At 38.4% G+C, this 18,651-nt stretch overlaps 1 protein-coding gene across 1 annotated transcript in view; it reads right to left on the bottom strand.

Annotated features, from left to right (window-relative positions):
- RFTN1 (raftlin, lipid raft linker 1) overlaps nt 1-18,651 on the bottom strand; it is a 104,832-nt gene that overhangs the window by 58,517 nt on the left and 27,664 nt on the right. The window contains exon 3 of the mRNA XM_082309545.1: nt 6,154-6,340. Within this exon, the coding sequence (XP_082165671.1) occupies nt 6,154-6,340 (187 nt within the window). The remainder of the gene's footprint in view (nt 1-6,153; nt 6,341-18,651) is intronic.

The raw sequence follows: 18,651 nt of genomic DNA, 5'->3' as shown, positions 1-18,651 counted from the left end.
AAGGAGAAGAGGGTTGGGAACAGTCAGCATGGATGTAGCAAGGGAAAATCATACTTGACCAACCTGATTGCCTCTGCTGTTAAAATGAGTGGATTTGTGGACGTGTGGAGGGAGGGCAGTGGCTATCATTGATTGCAATTTTAGCAAGAGGTTTGGCACTGGCTCCTGCGCTATACTTGTATGCAAGTTAGGGTACTACAGTCTGGAAAACCAGATGAGTAAAAAACAGTTCCATGGTTAATGGTGACACTCTGTCTGGAGGCCAGTGACAACTGGAGTCCTCACCCAGGGGCCTGCAACCTGGGACGTGTCATGTTTAACATCTTCATCGATGACACAGAGGAAGGGACCAGTTGTGCTCTTGTCAAGTTTGCAAATGACATCGGAGTGGGGAATGCAGCTGATGTGGCAGAGCGCGTGCTCCAAGAAAGCTCAAGACCACTGCGCATGTTTTATACAGTGATGTGCCACTGAAGGTCAAATCTGGCATGAAAAATTTGCACATGGAAAATGAAAAAAAATCCACAGAAAGTCAAAGTCAGGCTTGCCGGACAGAGGCACTAGTCACGGCTCAAGGCTCTCTCCACTGAATTCCACACAAAGTCAGAGCAAGAACCCCCTGTTTTAAATGCCTATCAAAAAAGCTTGAAGAGAAGAAAAGCTTTTGGGGGCTAGAGGGTGTCTCAAACAGCTAAGAATCGGAAATTTGATGAATTGTCTGGATGTTTTTAGAAACATTTCCCTTTGCCTTCGGAAGGCAAATGTGCAAATCCAAATGCCAGAGGATAAAACCAAGACTTCACAAAGCGTAATGCTTCCAGGGGCTGCTGCTTCTTCCCACAAGTATGTCTTTTCATACTTCATGAGTTCCTTGGTATAATACAGTTTTCCTTTCTTTCATGGGAAGGGCTGTTGACTGCTATTAAAAGGGGAGTTTAGTATGACTGGAAAAAAACAGAGTGAAAAAGTTGGTCTTTCAGGTGTGAAAAATCAGAATTTCCCCTTCAGTCAACATAATTAAGCAAATACCAAGTGGACACTGACAACTGGAAATGCAAACATAACATCAACGAAACAACACAACAACTACTGTCTTGCTAAAGTCATTTCACATTGCATGTTTAAGCCATTTCAATCTTTTGCATTTACATCACGCTACTGTACATTTTCTAGAAATCCAGACTTTCTATAGATCTATTTTCTACATTTTCTGTAAACCCAGACTTTAAATGACACAGAGAACACAAAAATTTAGCTATATCTCAGAAGATGCCTTTAATTGAAATAACTTGGAATTAACATTGCATACCAGCAAAAAAAAGAAACTGTAAAAATCCTGGTTTACTATTAAACTTTTGAACTCAGTCTGTCGAATTCCTTTACAGATAAACAGAATTATTTTTGGCCAAGCGATGAAAGTTTGTATTTCATCAGGATTAATGGATATAGGGAAATTATAGAAATAGAATCAGAATCATTTCATCAAGTGAATCACTGAAACACCCGACACCTCATTATTTTACAGAAAGGGAAAACAGCTGCAAAGTTGTTTGAGGTAAACATAGAAGTCTACTCTCAAAAAATTTTTCTTAAATTATACTACTTAGTCTCCTTCTGCATGGCAACGTTTCCCTGCTGATTGCTTTACTGATGGGAGGCAAAACCTGTAGACGGGTATGTCCTAAGACATAGATGGAACAATGGAGAGAAAGACCTCTCTGGAATTCAATTTATATCCCCTGCTTCACTCTACTGTGGTGAAAGGGAGCATCTGCAAGCATGTCAAAACTATTGTAAGCAGACAATTTATGAGCCCAGACCATGTATCTTTCCTAGTGGAAGAGAATGGAGCTTGCTTTCTGGTGCACAGTATTTAGAAAGGGAAACTGAAACATTTTAATTGACATTTAATTTCAAAACTTTAAGATACCAGACAGGGGTGTCACACTACAGGGAGCTGGGAATAAATTAAAGCAGCTTTGTGCTATGATTTTGTTACAATTTTGTTCAGGGGCTGACTTCGTGATTTCTTTGCAGGGAACAGGTTATCTGCAACAGCGACAAGCTGTCTGAAATAGTAACGCACACAAGACACTTAAACAGAGATTGCTATATTAAAAACTAGCACGTATGGAAATAAAAGGGCAAAGAGAGAAAGGTTATTACACATACGAAGAACTAATGATCTCTGTTCCTCAGGGGAATGTGACATACATGCTACTCTCCTTATCTTGGTTAGCCAGAACCTCCCAAATGCACAGACCTTCCCCTGTCTCTCCCCGCCAGGAGAGATCCGCTGTCACACATTCGCGCTTTCCAGGGTACCACCATATATCCCTTTTCCTGAGATTCTTGTTTTCCAGTGTAAATCAGTGTGAATCAACTTTTCTCAAGCGTGAATCAACGTGAACCAGCAGGCCAGGGGCTACACTTCACACCCGGAGCCTTCCCTACTTCCACCAAAAAAACTTGTAAAAACCTGAGCTTGAAGACTTTTCTCTGCATTTTTTTTTTTTTTTAGGAGATACCTTCTCCGAGAAACCCAAGTATCTCAGAACTCAGCACAGACAGTAAAACAGTAAATTGTTTTTTAATTAAGAAGTCCATTGGAATTTAGAGAGAAAGAATTCACAGGAGCATTAAAATTATTATTCCTTTATCCAACTCTATGCTATTCAACTTCCAAACCACTTCCAATTCACTGGTTAATGTGCACAATGCAATTAGGTGCTACAGAAATACTCAAATTTATTATATTAAATTTAATGAGAGCAGAGTCCTTCAGCTACTTGGTAGACTACCGTCATGCCCAGTGGCTCTAAAGAATTAAACACTCCTATATTTACTCCATTTTCTTTAACTGAACACGACACTCTTTGCAGTGCAAACAATTGTATTGTTGATTTAAAAAAAATAAATCTGTCCTTTACTTTCATATTCTCCCTAACATTTCCAAGGGACAAAACTTGCTTTTCAACATTTACAGCTTCCATATGTTAGGAATGCGTTTCCACAAATGTCCTAGACCAGGAATGACTCCTACTTCCTTATTTACTAGAAATTATTAGATAGCTAATGAAGCCACAGAGATACCAGTAGAGATTAAACACAAAACTATCATACTGACTTTAAAAGTCACCTTAAATGTACAATGACATTGCAAATTCACACTGAGTATTTTAAAACTCCAGGATAATGGCAAAATAGGAGGAATAACACTAATAGGTACTTTTCCCATGAGTTTTAATGCATAACATGTCTAAGCACTACCTTTTCCATTTCATTCTTGAACAAATTAAGGCACTGCAAATCTCAGCAATAGCAGCAGCCTGTAGTTCCTGACGCACATCATCTGCTGCAGCTAGTATAGGCTCTTCTTACCTTTGGAGAGGCAGTGCTATAAAACTAAGCCCTCAAAATGTGAGTCAATGATATTCATTTTAAAACGTAACACTGACATATAAAGGTGCAACACTGATTAAAGACTAATTCAAGTGTTCGGTTCTGTCTCTGCACACACAGAATTGACATTACTGTACCAAAAAGGCACTAATACAACAATTTTATTTCTGTTCCACTCAGGTAGCAAAAATAGCAAAGTGAAAAAACATACCTGGTACCTGCCAGACAACTGACAGATGAAGTGTATAGCATTGGAGCCATCTGCGCTGAAACACCTGCAGTAAGAAAGGAGCTACAGCCTCAGGTGTTTTGCAGAAAGTGCCCGGGAAGCCCAAGCGTGGGCCCCACACCAAGGTTCAGAGCTTTTTATGACTCCTTGGCTCCCCATGAACGCCTGGCACCACTGTTACAGAAAACAGCAGGGACCACTTCGTACTTCAGAGCATAAATGGTGTTACTAGTGATCCTACAACTGTAGCTGGACTACTTATACTCCTAAAATCTTACGACAGAAATAAACGCTCATCTGATCAACAAGTATCCTAAGCAGACCTTAACTTCTACCCAAGAGTTCAACTGTTTTATACAGAGATAGCCTACAGATGCCAGAGACCTGACAGTCCTCAGTGAAGAAAGTATCATTTATTCTTTATCAGCAGTGTAATGAGAAAGGTTAATTAAAAAAATAAACAGTATGTCTTTTTTTTCTCCTACTGTTGCATATTTTTTTCTCCCCAGCTGTTAGTGGAATTGGATAAACTCACGGTTCAAATACAGCTGGGCTCTGTGCAGGCCATGGTCATCTGAAATCTGTGCAACACCCATCCCTCTTCATTGCGCTTGGCAATGCAAACATTCGTTGCATCCACACGCTATGGAAGCAGCTTCTCCCATACTCTCAGCCAAACTCGGGAACATTTAAACTACATGAAACACCAAACTGATGTCATTTCCCTTTCTGGTAGTTGTCTGTTTTTAACCGCTGCACCAAGTCTCTTCCACTTCCCTAGGCAGTCAGAAATGACAGATAAGGGAATGCAAAGAAATGGGGTGTGAATGTAAAAGGAAATATAATTGGTTCAAGACTCTCTACTGTCTTCAATTTTGTACAGTCATTTACAGCTGTCTAAAGTGTGTGAAACACTGGCACCCAAGTGAGTGAGTAGGCAATTAAGATTTTGTACTCTTTCACAATCATTCTGCACAGATGTAAACTACTGGATACGGTACGAGACAGCAGCGACACACTGAGCACTCTGGCTTGAAGACCATGTCGTTCTGCTGAGAAGGATGCTGCTTTTCGCTGACATGCCTTACAGCTCAGTCCTGGAAGATGCTGAACCCTTGGTCCCCAAACCAGCAGAAGTGCTTAAGCGCTTACTTAACGTTGCAAACTCAAGCATGTAAATACTTTCATTATTTGCAGCAGGGTATTTTGTAGGCAGGGAAAGCAAGACCCCAAAACCAGGCAAGCTCAGCCCAATATCACTCAAGAAGTCCACTGTTCAGCCAAACTTCTTATGTTTTGACCATAAAACCGGAAACCCTTGAAACAATAATATCAGGCAAGCTAGTATGAAGTTCTGTATTAATAAAACCAAAAGCAAGTCAAGGTAAATTGAGAGTTATTTTAAAAGCTAAAATTGCCTGCGACACCTAATGCCTACATATATTTGGTAATGACACACAAAACTTTTTCCTTAGGTCACAAACTGAAGTTCAACCCTGTCTGTAATTGCTACCAATTGAGTACCAGGCTGTAGCAAATTGAATGGTTGTTTTACTTTAGTTTTAAACTGGTGTCTAAAACAGTTACACCCTTTCTTTCAAGTATCAGCACAAAGAGAGGGACTAGGATCAGCAAATCAGGTTTAATTATTCCCCAGCTTTCAGTACAGGTCACTGTAAAAAGGGGCAGGCTGGGGAATGCAACTAATGTAGGAAAACTGCACAGAACGGCTGCAACAACACAGGTAGCTGCAGAGTTGTGGGTGGTCAGATAATGTTAAATTATGCTTTAAATCATTAAAATCACTAAAAATCATAAATATATGTCCTAAGTATTCAGATTTTCATTTCCTTCTGGACTACTTAACAGCACATTCTATTGATTTTTTTTTTTTAATCAGATTAAAACATAAAAGAACAGTATTCCTGTTTGTTTATTCATCTTCAGACTTTGATTATGTAAAATATTCTTAATACATTTTAAGAGACTGAATAAAGCAGGAGAGTCATCTTTTTATTTAAAGAGTTTGCACTGACTGAAAAATTAAAAGAACTTGTATTGTTTAGAGGAAAGAAGGGCCTAAAGTCTACAGATAAATTTAAGTATGCATTAGTACTACAGTTCTCGAATTAATTGCGTTAACTGTAACCATCTAAATATGCCTTTTCTAAGCAAACATTTCTGTCTTAATTTAATCTAATAAATTCTTGAAGGGTACCAATGGGATCATCCTCACAAATTGTCAGGCATAGGGCTTGTTTGTTTCCCTCTAATGACAACACATCCCAAAATACAGAGCACATTTCAACTTGTTATTCTGCGAGTCGTCTGCCAAACTGCAGATGAATTGTAAACATGAAGAACATGTTAAGCCTATTCAAGCCCACCAAAAAAAAAAAAAATAAAAAATAAAAAAATCAAGTCTTGCACAGTAAACTCTGCTATAATTTCCTGATGTAGGTCAAAACTCAGCAGGAAATCACATTGTCTATTTTTATCCCAGTTCACTGGAAGTGCTTTACCTTTCTGTTTTCTTGATAAGCACAGCCCTGAAAATTTGTTCCTGGGGAGTTTTCTCTTTTTCATCAGTTGGTTGCACGAAAGGGTGGACAGCAGCCAAGACGAAGCCCTGCTGGTACAATTCTTGCAGCTGAGCTGGAAGATCACGTAAAGAGGAGAGCTTGATTGCAGATGATCCTGGCAGCTCAGCTGGAAACAAAAAGAAATTGGTCAATAATCCTACACCAGACTATCATGTTTTTTAAAATCCAGGCTCTTCAGAGTCAAGCAAGCTTCACGCTGATCTACAATATTAAGAAAAAAAAATGACCTTTCCTGAGGCCTATTTTGTATTTCAGATTTTAAGTAGGCTGTCTTGGTGAAGGACTTGTATCACACAAGAGACTGGTGCAATTAAACAAGAAGTCAGATAAATTAAAATGCCAAATTCACTACATAGTCTGGCAGAGATGAAGTGAAGAATTTAATAAAAACAAGGCAGTCGGTCAAAAGATATTCTAAGTTTTAGTAGCCGTCATAGTAATGCAAGTTGAGGAGAGCAAGCCATGAGTCAAAAATATAAAACAAGAGAAAGGGGTAGTCAATGAAGGTAGAACATGTCAAATTCAAAAGCAAAACACAGAAGCATCCATCTACACAAAAGTTGTATTATCAGACTAAGAGATCACTGATGCAAAATGCTGTTGAGACCAAATATCTACCAATATGTCTAAAGCGTAATTTGTAGGTTTACTGATAACAACAACACTAAGAGCAATGCATACCTGTAGTGATGAGAAACCTTTTAGAACAGACACTAAACGCTATACCTCAGGGTTTAAGCAAACCTATACATATTAGAGATAAGGATGAGACCTTCATCCTTCCCCAATCTGCTTACTGTGGGGTTTTATGCCTTCCTGTGAAGCACTGGATGCTGACTCCTGTCAGACACTCACCATACACACAGATACTGCAGTTAGTACAGCAATTGCCCTTATTTCCTTGGAGTCTTGTGGCCTTCAAAAGAAAATCCCATAAATCACGGAAAAGAACCTTCCATTCTCTTTCTCTCTACGTCAGTAATTCTTCATATGTTTTTCATATCTTATGTGAAAAGGCATCTTTCTTTCCTGACCTTTGCCTCTTCATTTCCATCTCTCTTGGGGGATATTTATTATTTCATCCCTAACCACGCTAGAGCATATAGGCTGGTGAGGTGCTGGATGGTTTACCCTCCCACTGAAACCAATAGGGAGGGGATGCTGCAAGAAACACGATGGAGCTTCCCAGCACCTTGCAGGCCTTTGTTAAAAAAAAAGTACTGGAGAATAGTTTCTATGAAAGACGCCAGCTATGCAAAATAAGGTTTCATTGTACTGCTTTTTTCATCAAACTGCATGGCTACCCTTTATGAATAATGAAAGAGGTTATCAAGAAACTAATAAATATTCAAAACCAATAATATAGAGGAATAATTTAAATAATAATAGAATAGCTGTGCTTGGTATGCTTTTTCTTCATATAAGACCATGTTCCAGAAGAGGATAATGGAACTTTTTGACCAAGAACTATAAGATGCAGAATTTTTATTATTTTTGCAAATAAAATGAGAAATCCAAGCCCAAGCAACGTGTACATTGACAGACAATAGGGCTCTACCTTCTACAACAGCATACAAATCACTTCAGAGTCATAAAAAGAAATGCCCCAAGGAATAATGCATAATAAATAATAAAACTGACTGTTACATACTGGACCCTACTGGGGATCAAAATGGGGAAAGAAGCCCAGATGTCAGAACTACTTTTCCCCTCTTGTGGCTCAGAGACTCCAAAAATTTTAGACGACACAGCAAATAGTTTAATTAATTAAAAGAATATGAAAGCCAGAATATCCTTCTAAATGAGGGTTTTACTTGAATACAATGGAATGACTAAACAGTATTCGGTAATGTTAATTCTGGTAATGGTGCTCCAATTTTTAACAATCATCTACGAAACATGATGCTTGTCTATCTGGATTCTTCTGAGGATGCCTTGGTAAAACTAGTAGAAAGTCTAGTCATTAACATGGGAGAGTGATTGCTTCCTCCTGAAAGCTAAGCACGAGGGGAAGGTGTGAAAACGCATGTAATTGGAGCCTTGGGATGTACACATGATGATTAAAAAAGAAAGGAAATAGAAAACAGAGCTGGGAGGGATCATCCAGCTAGTCCACCCTATTACCTACAGGCAGGATCAGTTCTAGTTTAGCTATTTCTCACAGGTTTTCTCATCTATTTTTAAAAACCTTTAGTAATGGAGATTCCGCAAGCCCCGTAAGTCATGTTTAAGTACTTCTCTATTCTTACTATTAAAAACCTTTTCCTAGCACCTGGCCTAAATTTCCCTCTCTGAAATTCAAGATTGCTACTTCCTCACTAGAATATTTCTTTTCTGCATCAGCATTTTACAATTCCCAATACCCATCATGCCTTAATCTTACCTTCTTTAGACTGTATAAACTCAGTCCTTTCCATGTTTCTTGTTCCCTTGTGTTTTCTGGATTTCAAAATAATTTTTGATGGTTCTCTCCTGATTCTCTTCAATTGGTCCACATCTTTCTTCTAGTACCTAACCCTCACCACAGTGATCCAGCACAAGCCTCATCACTGCTTTGTAGAATGGAAAAGCTCCTTCATGCTTATTATACATTCCATGTCAGTTTACGTTACTTGGGGGGGGGGGGATAAAAAAAAGATATTCTTTTCACCACAATTAACAGGGGCCAAATGTCCCTGCTCTTAGTGAATTTTAGGGTTTTTTTCTTTCAGTTTTCAAGGGCCATTCTGGAGTCTGACCTCCACAGTGCAAACAGCACTGTTCAGATTGGCAAGCCTCAATAACCATACTCAGCAGTCTGTTGCTGGAACAGTTAATGAAAATGGTGAATTTTAACAGACTCTGGACAGAACCATTTTAAGCCTTACAGTCAATACATCTTTTCAGTTTGATGCTGAACTACTGCTAATTTCTCCTTGGACTGGAGATCCTTCAAAAAGACAGGACAGTTCCTGTTACACAACTGATGCCCACAAGGTCTACATGAGCTTTCTGGGTCTACAGACCTGTGCTGTGCGTTCTTACTCTCCCACCGACAGACTGGTTCGTGTGACGCAAATTCCTCCCCAGAAATCCCTGCTACTTATCATCCTCTGGATATTTTATAAGTTATTTGCTCCAGTATCTTTGTGGGCATTAAGTTAGACTAACAGTCACACAGTTCTCTTTAAAAGTAGGTTGAAAAAGGACATCACACCTTTCTGAAGAGTCACATTCATCATTCAACGGTCTTCAAACTTATATGGTAAGACTTGAATTATTTCTTCAGCTAATTCCTCTAAGGTGCATATCTGCAAGTTCAACCTACTTGAAAATGCCTAATTTACAAAACCAGTTGTTGATCTCATCTTTCCTTACTTTACCTTAGGAAAACGCTAACATTTTCAGAAAACCCTACACAACTGCCAATAAAATCCATTAAAACTTTTGATTTACTTGTTAAAGAGAAACCTAATCATGCCACTTTCAAAAGAAAAAGGAAAATCAAAATTGTGTACAACAGGGACTTGTGTAAGGTAAAAGAGCAAATGAAAAAAAAAAATCTTCTGTAACTTTAGTGCTTATTATAAGCCTCTATTTTGCCAAAAGATAAAGCTGAATTCTTTTAGCAGTCTCCATGTTGCTCTTGAAATGCAGTTAGCTCTAAGTTTTATATTCTGCTCTGTGTTTCCTTATTTATTGTTGCACTTCACAACCTGACCTCAAAAGATTCCTTTGTTTATTCTGTCTGCATCTAGACCAGCATGTAAGAAACTTGTAAATGACATATGCTGTGTTTTTCAATTTTGCTAACACTGAAAGTGGAAATAGAAGTGCTGGCTGCTTTTGGAATTGATTACCAGGAAAATTAGTTTGTTGCCTGACTGATAATTGAAGCTAAAAACACTTCCAGCAATGCTCAGACACATGCAGAAAACTACAGCTTAGAGATCTTTCAAAAAGAAAAGAAAGTTTGTGTTAGACAACTGAGACCTGTAAGGTGACTTTCCTGGGTCTAGGGACTTGTGCATTCTTTGCTGCTAATGGAAAAACCTGACCAAACACTCACACTGTCCCCATCTTGCCACAGAAAAATCAATGAAAGGATTGAGTTGACATAAAAATCTACAGGTTGAGTCATGTATATTTGAAAAGAGTCATCTCTGCAGCTCCAAAAAGCAATTTATGGGAAACAGAGGAAGGTGGTGCAGTCTGCCACAAGGATCCTGAGGGACTGAAAGCAGGCTGAGAAATATGGTCGGGGAGACAGGTATTTAGGAGAACTGGTTCCTCCTATGTTAAGGAGCTCCGCTTTCGCTCCCAATGGATCATCCAGGACCGCTACCACAGAGATCAAACAGCCACCGACCAGCTTCAAACTGAAGCATCTCGTATGACCTCCGACAACCGCGCTATGGTCCATGCTAAAGAGGTAGATGTATCCCAATCAAATATTAAGAGAAAAGACAGTTAGAGCAACTGTCTACAACAAGTAGGCTAATTTTTCTATATTAAAACAGTAGATTTGGGTACCTTTGAGACGCTATAACCCAACACTTTTAAATAAGAAAGGTATATTATGCTTTATAAAATAAAGCACGGATTCATCTATTAGCCCATGCTTAATAAAGACAAGCATCAACTACAGTACGTCTTTCTATAATATATACACTCAACAGAATCAGATGCTTTTAACCCTATTTGATAAGCAGTAATTTTCCCTTCCTGCTAGTTACGTTTATGACAAAGCTAAAACAAACTTCATTGGTTTTTAATTTCTTTCTACTTGAATGATAGCTACGCTCCAAGAAAAATAAAATGTTAAATGCCAAAATGGCATTTATTTAATTTCTCGTTACTGAAATGGTCAAATTCACGGTCAAATTTAGGCCAGTTTCTCAGTGCTTACCCTTAATATTTTATTTAAAAGAATAAGCATACAGTTCTACTCTGAATTTCTATTATCCTGTGTTAGGTGTTTACTTAGTTTGCTTACTCAAAAAAAGCAAATTAAAAGTTGGGATTTATTGGGTTTCATTTTTAACATGTTTTCCCGATTAAGCTTTTATGCTCTTACTCCAGTCACAGCTGTTAAGACTGATGGAGCCCTTAATGACAGTTCACATTACACATGAAAGTGTTCCACAAAAATATTGGACTCCTTTTAACTAGTTTCCATCTCCTTTTAAACTTTTCACGTTCATCTGCATTTTCAAAGTAATGTTCACCAATTTATTATAAAACATTAAGTAAGCCTTTTTCCTTTCCATTAAAACAACCAAAGATCAAATTGGTGTGTACATGGATCGTATGCGCTCTCTGTCTATACCGGGTACAGAAGAAGGCACTTCCCGTCAATACATGCTCAAAATGTGGTGTATAATGGTGTCTGAAACAAAAAAAGGAAGACCAGCAAACTCACCAGACCCAGACTATTAAGTGATGCAGCAACTCAGTTCCCTGGTAGCTGCAAGCACAATACTCCTATTTGATCAGACCTAACACACGTCAGCAGGCTCAGATCCTGCAAGAAATACAGTCGTAACTGGGTTGGTTTTTTTTTTTTTTTTCCAAAGCACAGGATGAGGCCATTCCCAAGCCCATGGTCATTCCTGTGAGCCATTCCCATTCAAGTCATCCAGAGCCAGCGAGCTACAGTCACTTGTTCCCCTCCTCGCACCTCCTCCTTCCAGCACCACAAACCTTGCAGGCCCTTCTGCAAAGCTACAGCTCCTCCAGGTGACCCACGGGAAGGACGATGTCCCCACGTCTCCTCCCCAGAAGAGCTCAGGGCTTATAGAGCCCTCAGAAGAGGGAGGCGGCCAACAGAAGGGCCGCAAGGGCAACGGCAGCGCAGCTCTCCCTCTCCCTGCTGTGGGCTCAAAGGTAGGCAGCTGCCCCTGAGCAGGGTCGTGCCTGTGAGCTAGAAAGGAGCAAACATTCAGGCACGCTACACACTTAGTCACTCCTACTCTCTACTTCCACACAGCTCCCTACCCAGCATGAATTTTTTGCTGCTGTCCTTCTAAAGCACTCCGATCTCCCTCCTGCACTCTGCAGAGCACGCAGGAGACCACCTGAAAGAATATGGACAGTGGCCAGGCATTAGCATCTACAGTCCTTAACAGATATAGCGACGAGCATGTAAGATGAAAACAAGGTACAAGCAAAATTATGGTCATATGGTAATACAGCCATTACCCTAACACCACCCACTGACATCCTGCAGGGCTTTATAATAGATCTGGCTATTTACCTCCCGCCTTTAGGGACTGCCTTGTGGAAAATGGCATTAGCTCGCTCTGTCGTGCCTCACGCATCCCACCAAGGTGGTCGTAATTGCATGTCTGCTGGCAGGAAACTAAACAGCAACAAGGAATGGAGACAATAATGTGGGAAGAGAGTATATCACTGAGCACGTGTGTGAGCAAACGCATAAATCTGGCACGAGTCCACAAAATTTCCCATGCTTTCACACAGGGCACTTCCCAAGCATGTTTATAATTGTTTATTAACAGCCCTGATAATTTTGTAGAATACCAAAGCAAGCACACTTCTATTTAGTATGAGGACTGCTGTTTCTTAATTTAATATTAATTCCTTTCCAGCAAATTTAATTTAATTTAAAGAAATCAAATCTACAGCAGACTAAGTTCTGGTAGAGCAAAACATTGTCTTTGCATTAGGGCCAGTCAAAAAAATTTAACTAGGAAGTTTACTGTCAGAAGATGCAGTTTCACCTACATTAAAACATGGTACAATCGCAGCAACAGAAGGTGCACACTCACGACAATTAGGATGCACAAACAAACCTGTGCAGCTCCGAGCAGCTAGTTTCTGGAAGCTGAACACTGACTGCTAAATGAAGGACCATCCTGTCAGGTCTCTCTTTGGTTCGCCAAAGTCATCGGGTTTATCTGTGCCAGCCCTGAGGGCTGAATGGTACCACAACTCCTTGCAGAGAGGCAGGTGAACATCAGAATTCACCCAGAGGAAGGTGCAGGGTGAAAATCTATTGGGAAGTGTGGGCTTTTGTCTAATGATGCAGCACAGTCTGGAAAAGATCCCCTCTCTGTACTATAAATAAGAACGTTTTTCAGGCACTTTTCACTGACTTATTTAGCAGTTGGTTTGGAACAGCTGAAGGAATCCAGATCATCATCCTTTCCAACTATTAAGGTTTGGTAAGGCTGAATAGTTTCTCTGAGGAGCAGAAAGCAAACTGTTACTTGAATATTATCAAAACACTCGTTGACTGATCCTAGGAGAAAACGGTTACTTCCAATCAGTGTCAATCTCAAACAAAAAAATACTAAGGCATTTATTGCAAATTTTCATTCTTTGTTACAAACACCAAGGAACTCTCTTTTACGCAGCACAAATTGTTTGCATGGCAAAATAATGCAGTCATGTTACTCTCACTTAACTATAACTGGTCTTTCCTCATTCAACCCACAAATAGTTTCTTGTCAACAACAACGAAAACGTATCAGAGAATCAGAGTACTTCCAACGAAAATAAAGGCAAACCCACTATTAACATAACTTAAAGAACACAAAACAGTAAACAGAATTTTGGAGAGTTTTGTGACTTCCAAATAATTGTTTCTGAACTAAAACCTACCAAACAAACGCTACAGCAGTACGACTAACCTAGCAGAAAATATATGGTGCTTGTGACACTATCACACAGCTTTAATTACCTGAAACACACTAATGCTAGAATTTAATGAGTTAAAAGCTCAAGCATTTCGAGTAACAACTATACAAGCTGTACTATAGTCTCTTTTCCTTTCTAATAGAGCTTGAGCTTCCATGAGGTGTATACAGAGGTCCCTTAATTTTGAAGATGAGATGGACAGTTGGGGTGCATTACTGTTCAGGCCATCGGGAGAGGCAAGACACTGGATGTTAATATATCACATTGCTTTTTTGGTTATGCTAAATGACATTCTCAGTGTTTTTTCTTTCAATCTTCTAGACGACTACAATAAATGTCCCCATCAAAGACAGTAAGAACAAATATGGAAGAGAAATCAGGACTTTAAATGAAGCATGACTGTTCAATAAGGTCCTAATGTTTACTTTTAGTGAAAATGTAATAATGGAACTTAAAAATATTCAAAAGCAAAGCACTGTATCTTACAAAGGTAGAGAGGGGAAAAAACACAGAAAGACTGTGAAACTGCATATATACCCTTTGCAAGTATGTATATAAATATGTGTATATAGATATGTAAATAGATATGTATGCATTTGTGCGTATATGTATATGTACACACAGACATACACCAACATTCTTTTCTTTCCTCTAGGAAATAGTAGATATGTGTATTCAGTCAAATCAAGAAAGTACTAAGATAACTCACAGATGCAATGAGATTAGACAACATCATCTAATAGTATTGTCTAATCTCATTGCATCTTTGAGTTATCTTGTTTGTTGTCCAAAGTTTCATTTCTGTATCTTGCAAGCATACGATAGATATTTTAAGTGGGTACGTTTGCCACAAACATGATGTGATGATACATGGGATAGTTTCATTTTTGGCATTTCAGAAAAAAGGAAATACCCAGGCTATCACCTCCACTAAGTGAAAAAACAAGCACTAAACAGAAGTTTAGTTACCTAAATAAATTGACAAGCACTTCTTAAATGACTCACAGCTTACATATATTAGCTTGTGGGCAGAATTATGCAAAATGGGCAAAATTAAGACCACCTACTAGACACAAGAAGGGTTAATGACTGTGCAAAAAGCAAAATGAAAACATATTAAAAAGGGGAGGGACTTCTCATTTAAACTGTGCACAGAAAAAAGAACCAAATCCTATCCCTTCTGTACTTGAGCAGCTCTTTAAAATGGTATTTTTTTTATTTGTCCCTCCCTCCTGCTTGGTTCTACTTCCTAAACTGATGCAGACCAAACACAGACAAGAAAGATAATTTACATTTCACAAATCCAAGAAAACTCCAATTATGTCTAACCAAAAGGAGAAAGTGTTCAAAGTTGCAATATTTTATTTATACAGACTTGCTATCTGTACAAGCTCCAAAAGGCAATTATTACATTGAATTACAGAGGAGAGAAGGGGTTAATTCCGAACTACAGGAAAGGCCAGAATGTTAATTCACATCTATTTCCAACCCCCAAAATAGTACTGGTTCCCTGCCCTAAAGCCTTTAGACACCAAGTTAATCTCCTGATGGCAATACTTTAGCTGCCACAGTCAAACACTGTATGCTGTTTATTTTAACAGCTTAAGTAGTAGTGAAATAGGACTTCCCATCACTTCCACCAGTGGCACAGCAAGTTATGTCCTCTCACAGCAAGTAGCCAGTAATCAAATACTTTGAAAGGGAGGGAAGGAGGAGCTACCCAAGGAGGAAAAAAAAGTAAAACTTACTGAAGAGATCTTCTGATATCTTAGAAGTTGGTGGCATCATAAAATTTGGAGGGCTGATGCATCTTTTTTGCTTTGACCCCCCTCTAGCTAATATGCTCGCCATTTTTCTTAGCAGCAACACTAATGAACATGAGCAGTGTCACAGCTAACTCTGCAGCTTACAGAATATTCTCATTCTCTCCCTCTCCTACTTTTTAATACATATATGTCTTTTCTTCCTGGCATAACCCCCTCCTTTTCCCTTTCCTCTGCTCCTCTCTGTTTTATGCTTCATCTTGATGTTCTTTCCATATTTCTGGCAAATTTTCATTTCAGATTTTAGAACTCCAGAATATAACAAAGAAGTAACACTGGATTCTTTGCAAATTTTACAATAAGCAAACTTGGACTGCAGTAAAAGAACTGTGAAAAGCACACATAATATCCTCAGAAGAGTACAAAAAATTGCCTACTTTAGTAAGTTCCAAATTATGCAGAATTTATTCATTTTATGGTATGAGAAAAGTCTCCTCTGAAATTGAATTTGTAGCATTTCTAAGCTGTCCAAATCACTATATCCTATTGTCAATAAAATGCTGCATGTGCTGACTCTTCGAGTCAAAAAGTAGAAAGGTTCATATATCAATCTACAAGTTTCCATCCAAACCAACTGAGAACAATCTTGAGATTACTGTTTTTATTCTTAATCAAGCACAGATGAACAAAATAGGTTGCGTGCATTACATTAGGATTTTTTTTCCATATTCACAAGACAGTTAGTAAGTATAAAACTGATTGAAACCTAGTTTCCAAACTGAAAAATGTCAAGAGGATTTCAAAACATTTAAGGAAAAGGGAGGAGAAAGAATTCAACAGTAGTAACTGTGGCTGAACACATGCACCATGATCTGATGCACGTTTTTCATGATACACTGAAAATTGTGATTAAAATCAAAGACTTGGCACAACTTAAACAAACAAGAAGGTAAAACTGCCATGCAAGTATTACAATAAAGGTTTTTTTCCCCCCAATTCAGAAAATAATTGCTGCATATCATAAGTATACACCAGGAGAAATAACTGGAAATTAGAGAGAACATTTAAAAGTTTGCATTTTATAAATTCAGCTTTCAACACAAAGATCTAAATTCACTGGCATATCCAATAACCTCTGGAAGAAAAGGTTTGGATTTATCAAGATAGCTCTTATTCCCCAAGCCAACCTGTGCAACAGAGAACTGATAGTCTCCAGGGAAACCAAAATCCTCCTGGCAGGTCATGCCTGTATGTATTTTATACATAGCACTTTACAGTATCTATACAGAAAAGGACAGATAGCTTTATAAACGCTTGAAGGCTTTATTCAAATGTTACCTGCTGGTTTCTGTTTCTTTTCACTTTAAATCTCCAGTGTTTCACATGCATTTTCCCCTTCTGTTGTAATAGGTGTTTTCAGTCTTCTTGTAAAATCTTATTTAGGATGATACTGTGTGCCAACTTTGTTTGATTTTTTTTAAAAGCTAGAAATGGATTTTTTTCCAATCCTGTCACTAAAGTCCATGTATTGCCCTAGTTCAGATGTTCTCATTTCTTGACTGCATCAACCAATAACATTCCTTTTCTTCAAAAGGCAACGGTACATACTAAACACAATATTTTAAATTAGAATAAATAAAGTATCATAGTGACTTTCATCTTTTTATCTTTTTCCTGGCTTTAAATATTTTATTTTTTAGATAAAGAGAAGACATTTCCAAACTATGCGTGTTTTTCATTTGGAAGAGAACATAAAGTGTAAGTTTCCGTGTTCTTTTGGTGCTCCTTTAAATCAAATTCCCCTATTTGGGAAACCTTGTAATTTTTCATAAATGTCTGTTAAATTGTTTTCAGCTTTACTGGCAAAACTAAATAAATGTTAAAGCAGCCAAAAATGTAACATGTATTGTATACCTAGGCAAGCAGTGTTACTTGAAGGTATATTCTCAATTAGACTTTGGCCCCAGGTTTGGTTATGTTTGAAACGGAAAGTTGGGTAAGAGAATGCTACATGATGAAATTCAATATAAACAGGAGATATTCAGGGGCAGGTAAATTAAATTCAGAGGAAAGGAAGACAATGCATTTGGATTTTTTTTAAACACGTTACCCTGTAGTGATCCTAAGGCAAACACTTCCATGGGCACCTATACAAGACCCAGAACACACAATAGCTGTTAGATTATAAACAGAAACAAAACCAATCCACCTAACTCCATCGAACTATCCAGGAAAACTCCAAGTTTTAAAAAGGAATAAAAAGTAAATTAGATCTGTCTTTGTTTCCAATTTTTAGGCCTGCTTGGGGAACTGCAATGAAAAACGAAATGCAAAACATTCTCCAGAAAGTATTTACCATTCCTCTCAGCTCTCCTGCCCCACACTTCTACTTTTTGTTCAGCGGCATTGATAATGGGAATATATTCCCAACATTGCAAATCGTAAGAATACCTCTGTTACGGTATGTGAATTTCATCTGAAGAGTCTGTGTCTGTACAAAAGCAGGATTTAAGTTTCACTGTTGCAGCAGATCTCGTACCACCTTCACAAGACTCGCTCTCAACGCCACCGTTGAGTTGTACTTGGAGATCTCAGCTACCCCGTACCATGGAAAGGAGAGATCCAGTTGGAACTAAAACTTTTCTGATATTTGCGGCAAAACAGGCCTGAAGAGGAAGATCTTGTGATCCAAATCCTCACTGCTTACAACTGTCAGAGCAAACACATACTTAACATGCGAAGATTTGCGTGGGAATGTACGAAAATACAGGTGGCAGTAATCCCTACCAAGCAATTTCCCCAACAGTTCCTGATCAATTTGGCACGTGGAAGAGCCATGTATTGCCCCATATATGATTTTTAGAATGACAACATAAACTAAAACTAATTCTGGAACATATGAAGCTAGAACCACCAAATGGATCTTTGCAATGAATTAGGCAATTACGTTCTTTAGAAATGAGGTAAGGGAGAGTTACAGCAATACCAAAGAGGACCTACTTTACAGTCAATATGT

This window comes from Platalea leucorodia (genome assembly GCF_965183815.1).
Source record: "Platalea leucorodia genome assembly, chromosome: 1".
Classification (NCBI taxonomy): Eukaryota; Metazoa; Chordata; class Aves; order Pelecaniformes; family Threskiornithidae; genus Platalea; species Platalea leucorodia.
The sequence above is the reverse complement of the archived record's forward strand: the minus strand, read 5'-3'. Positions and strand labels throughout refer to the sequence as shown.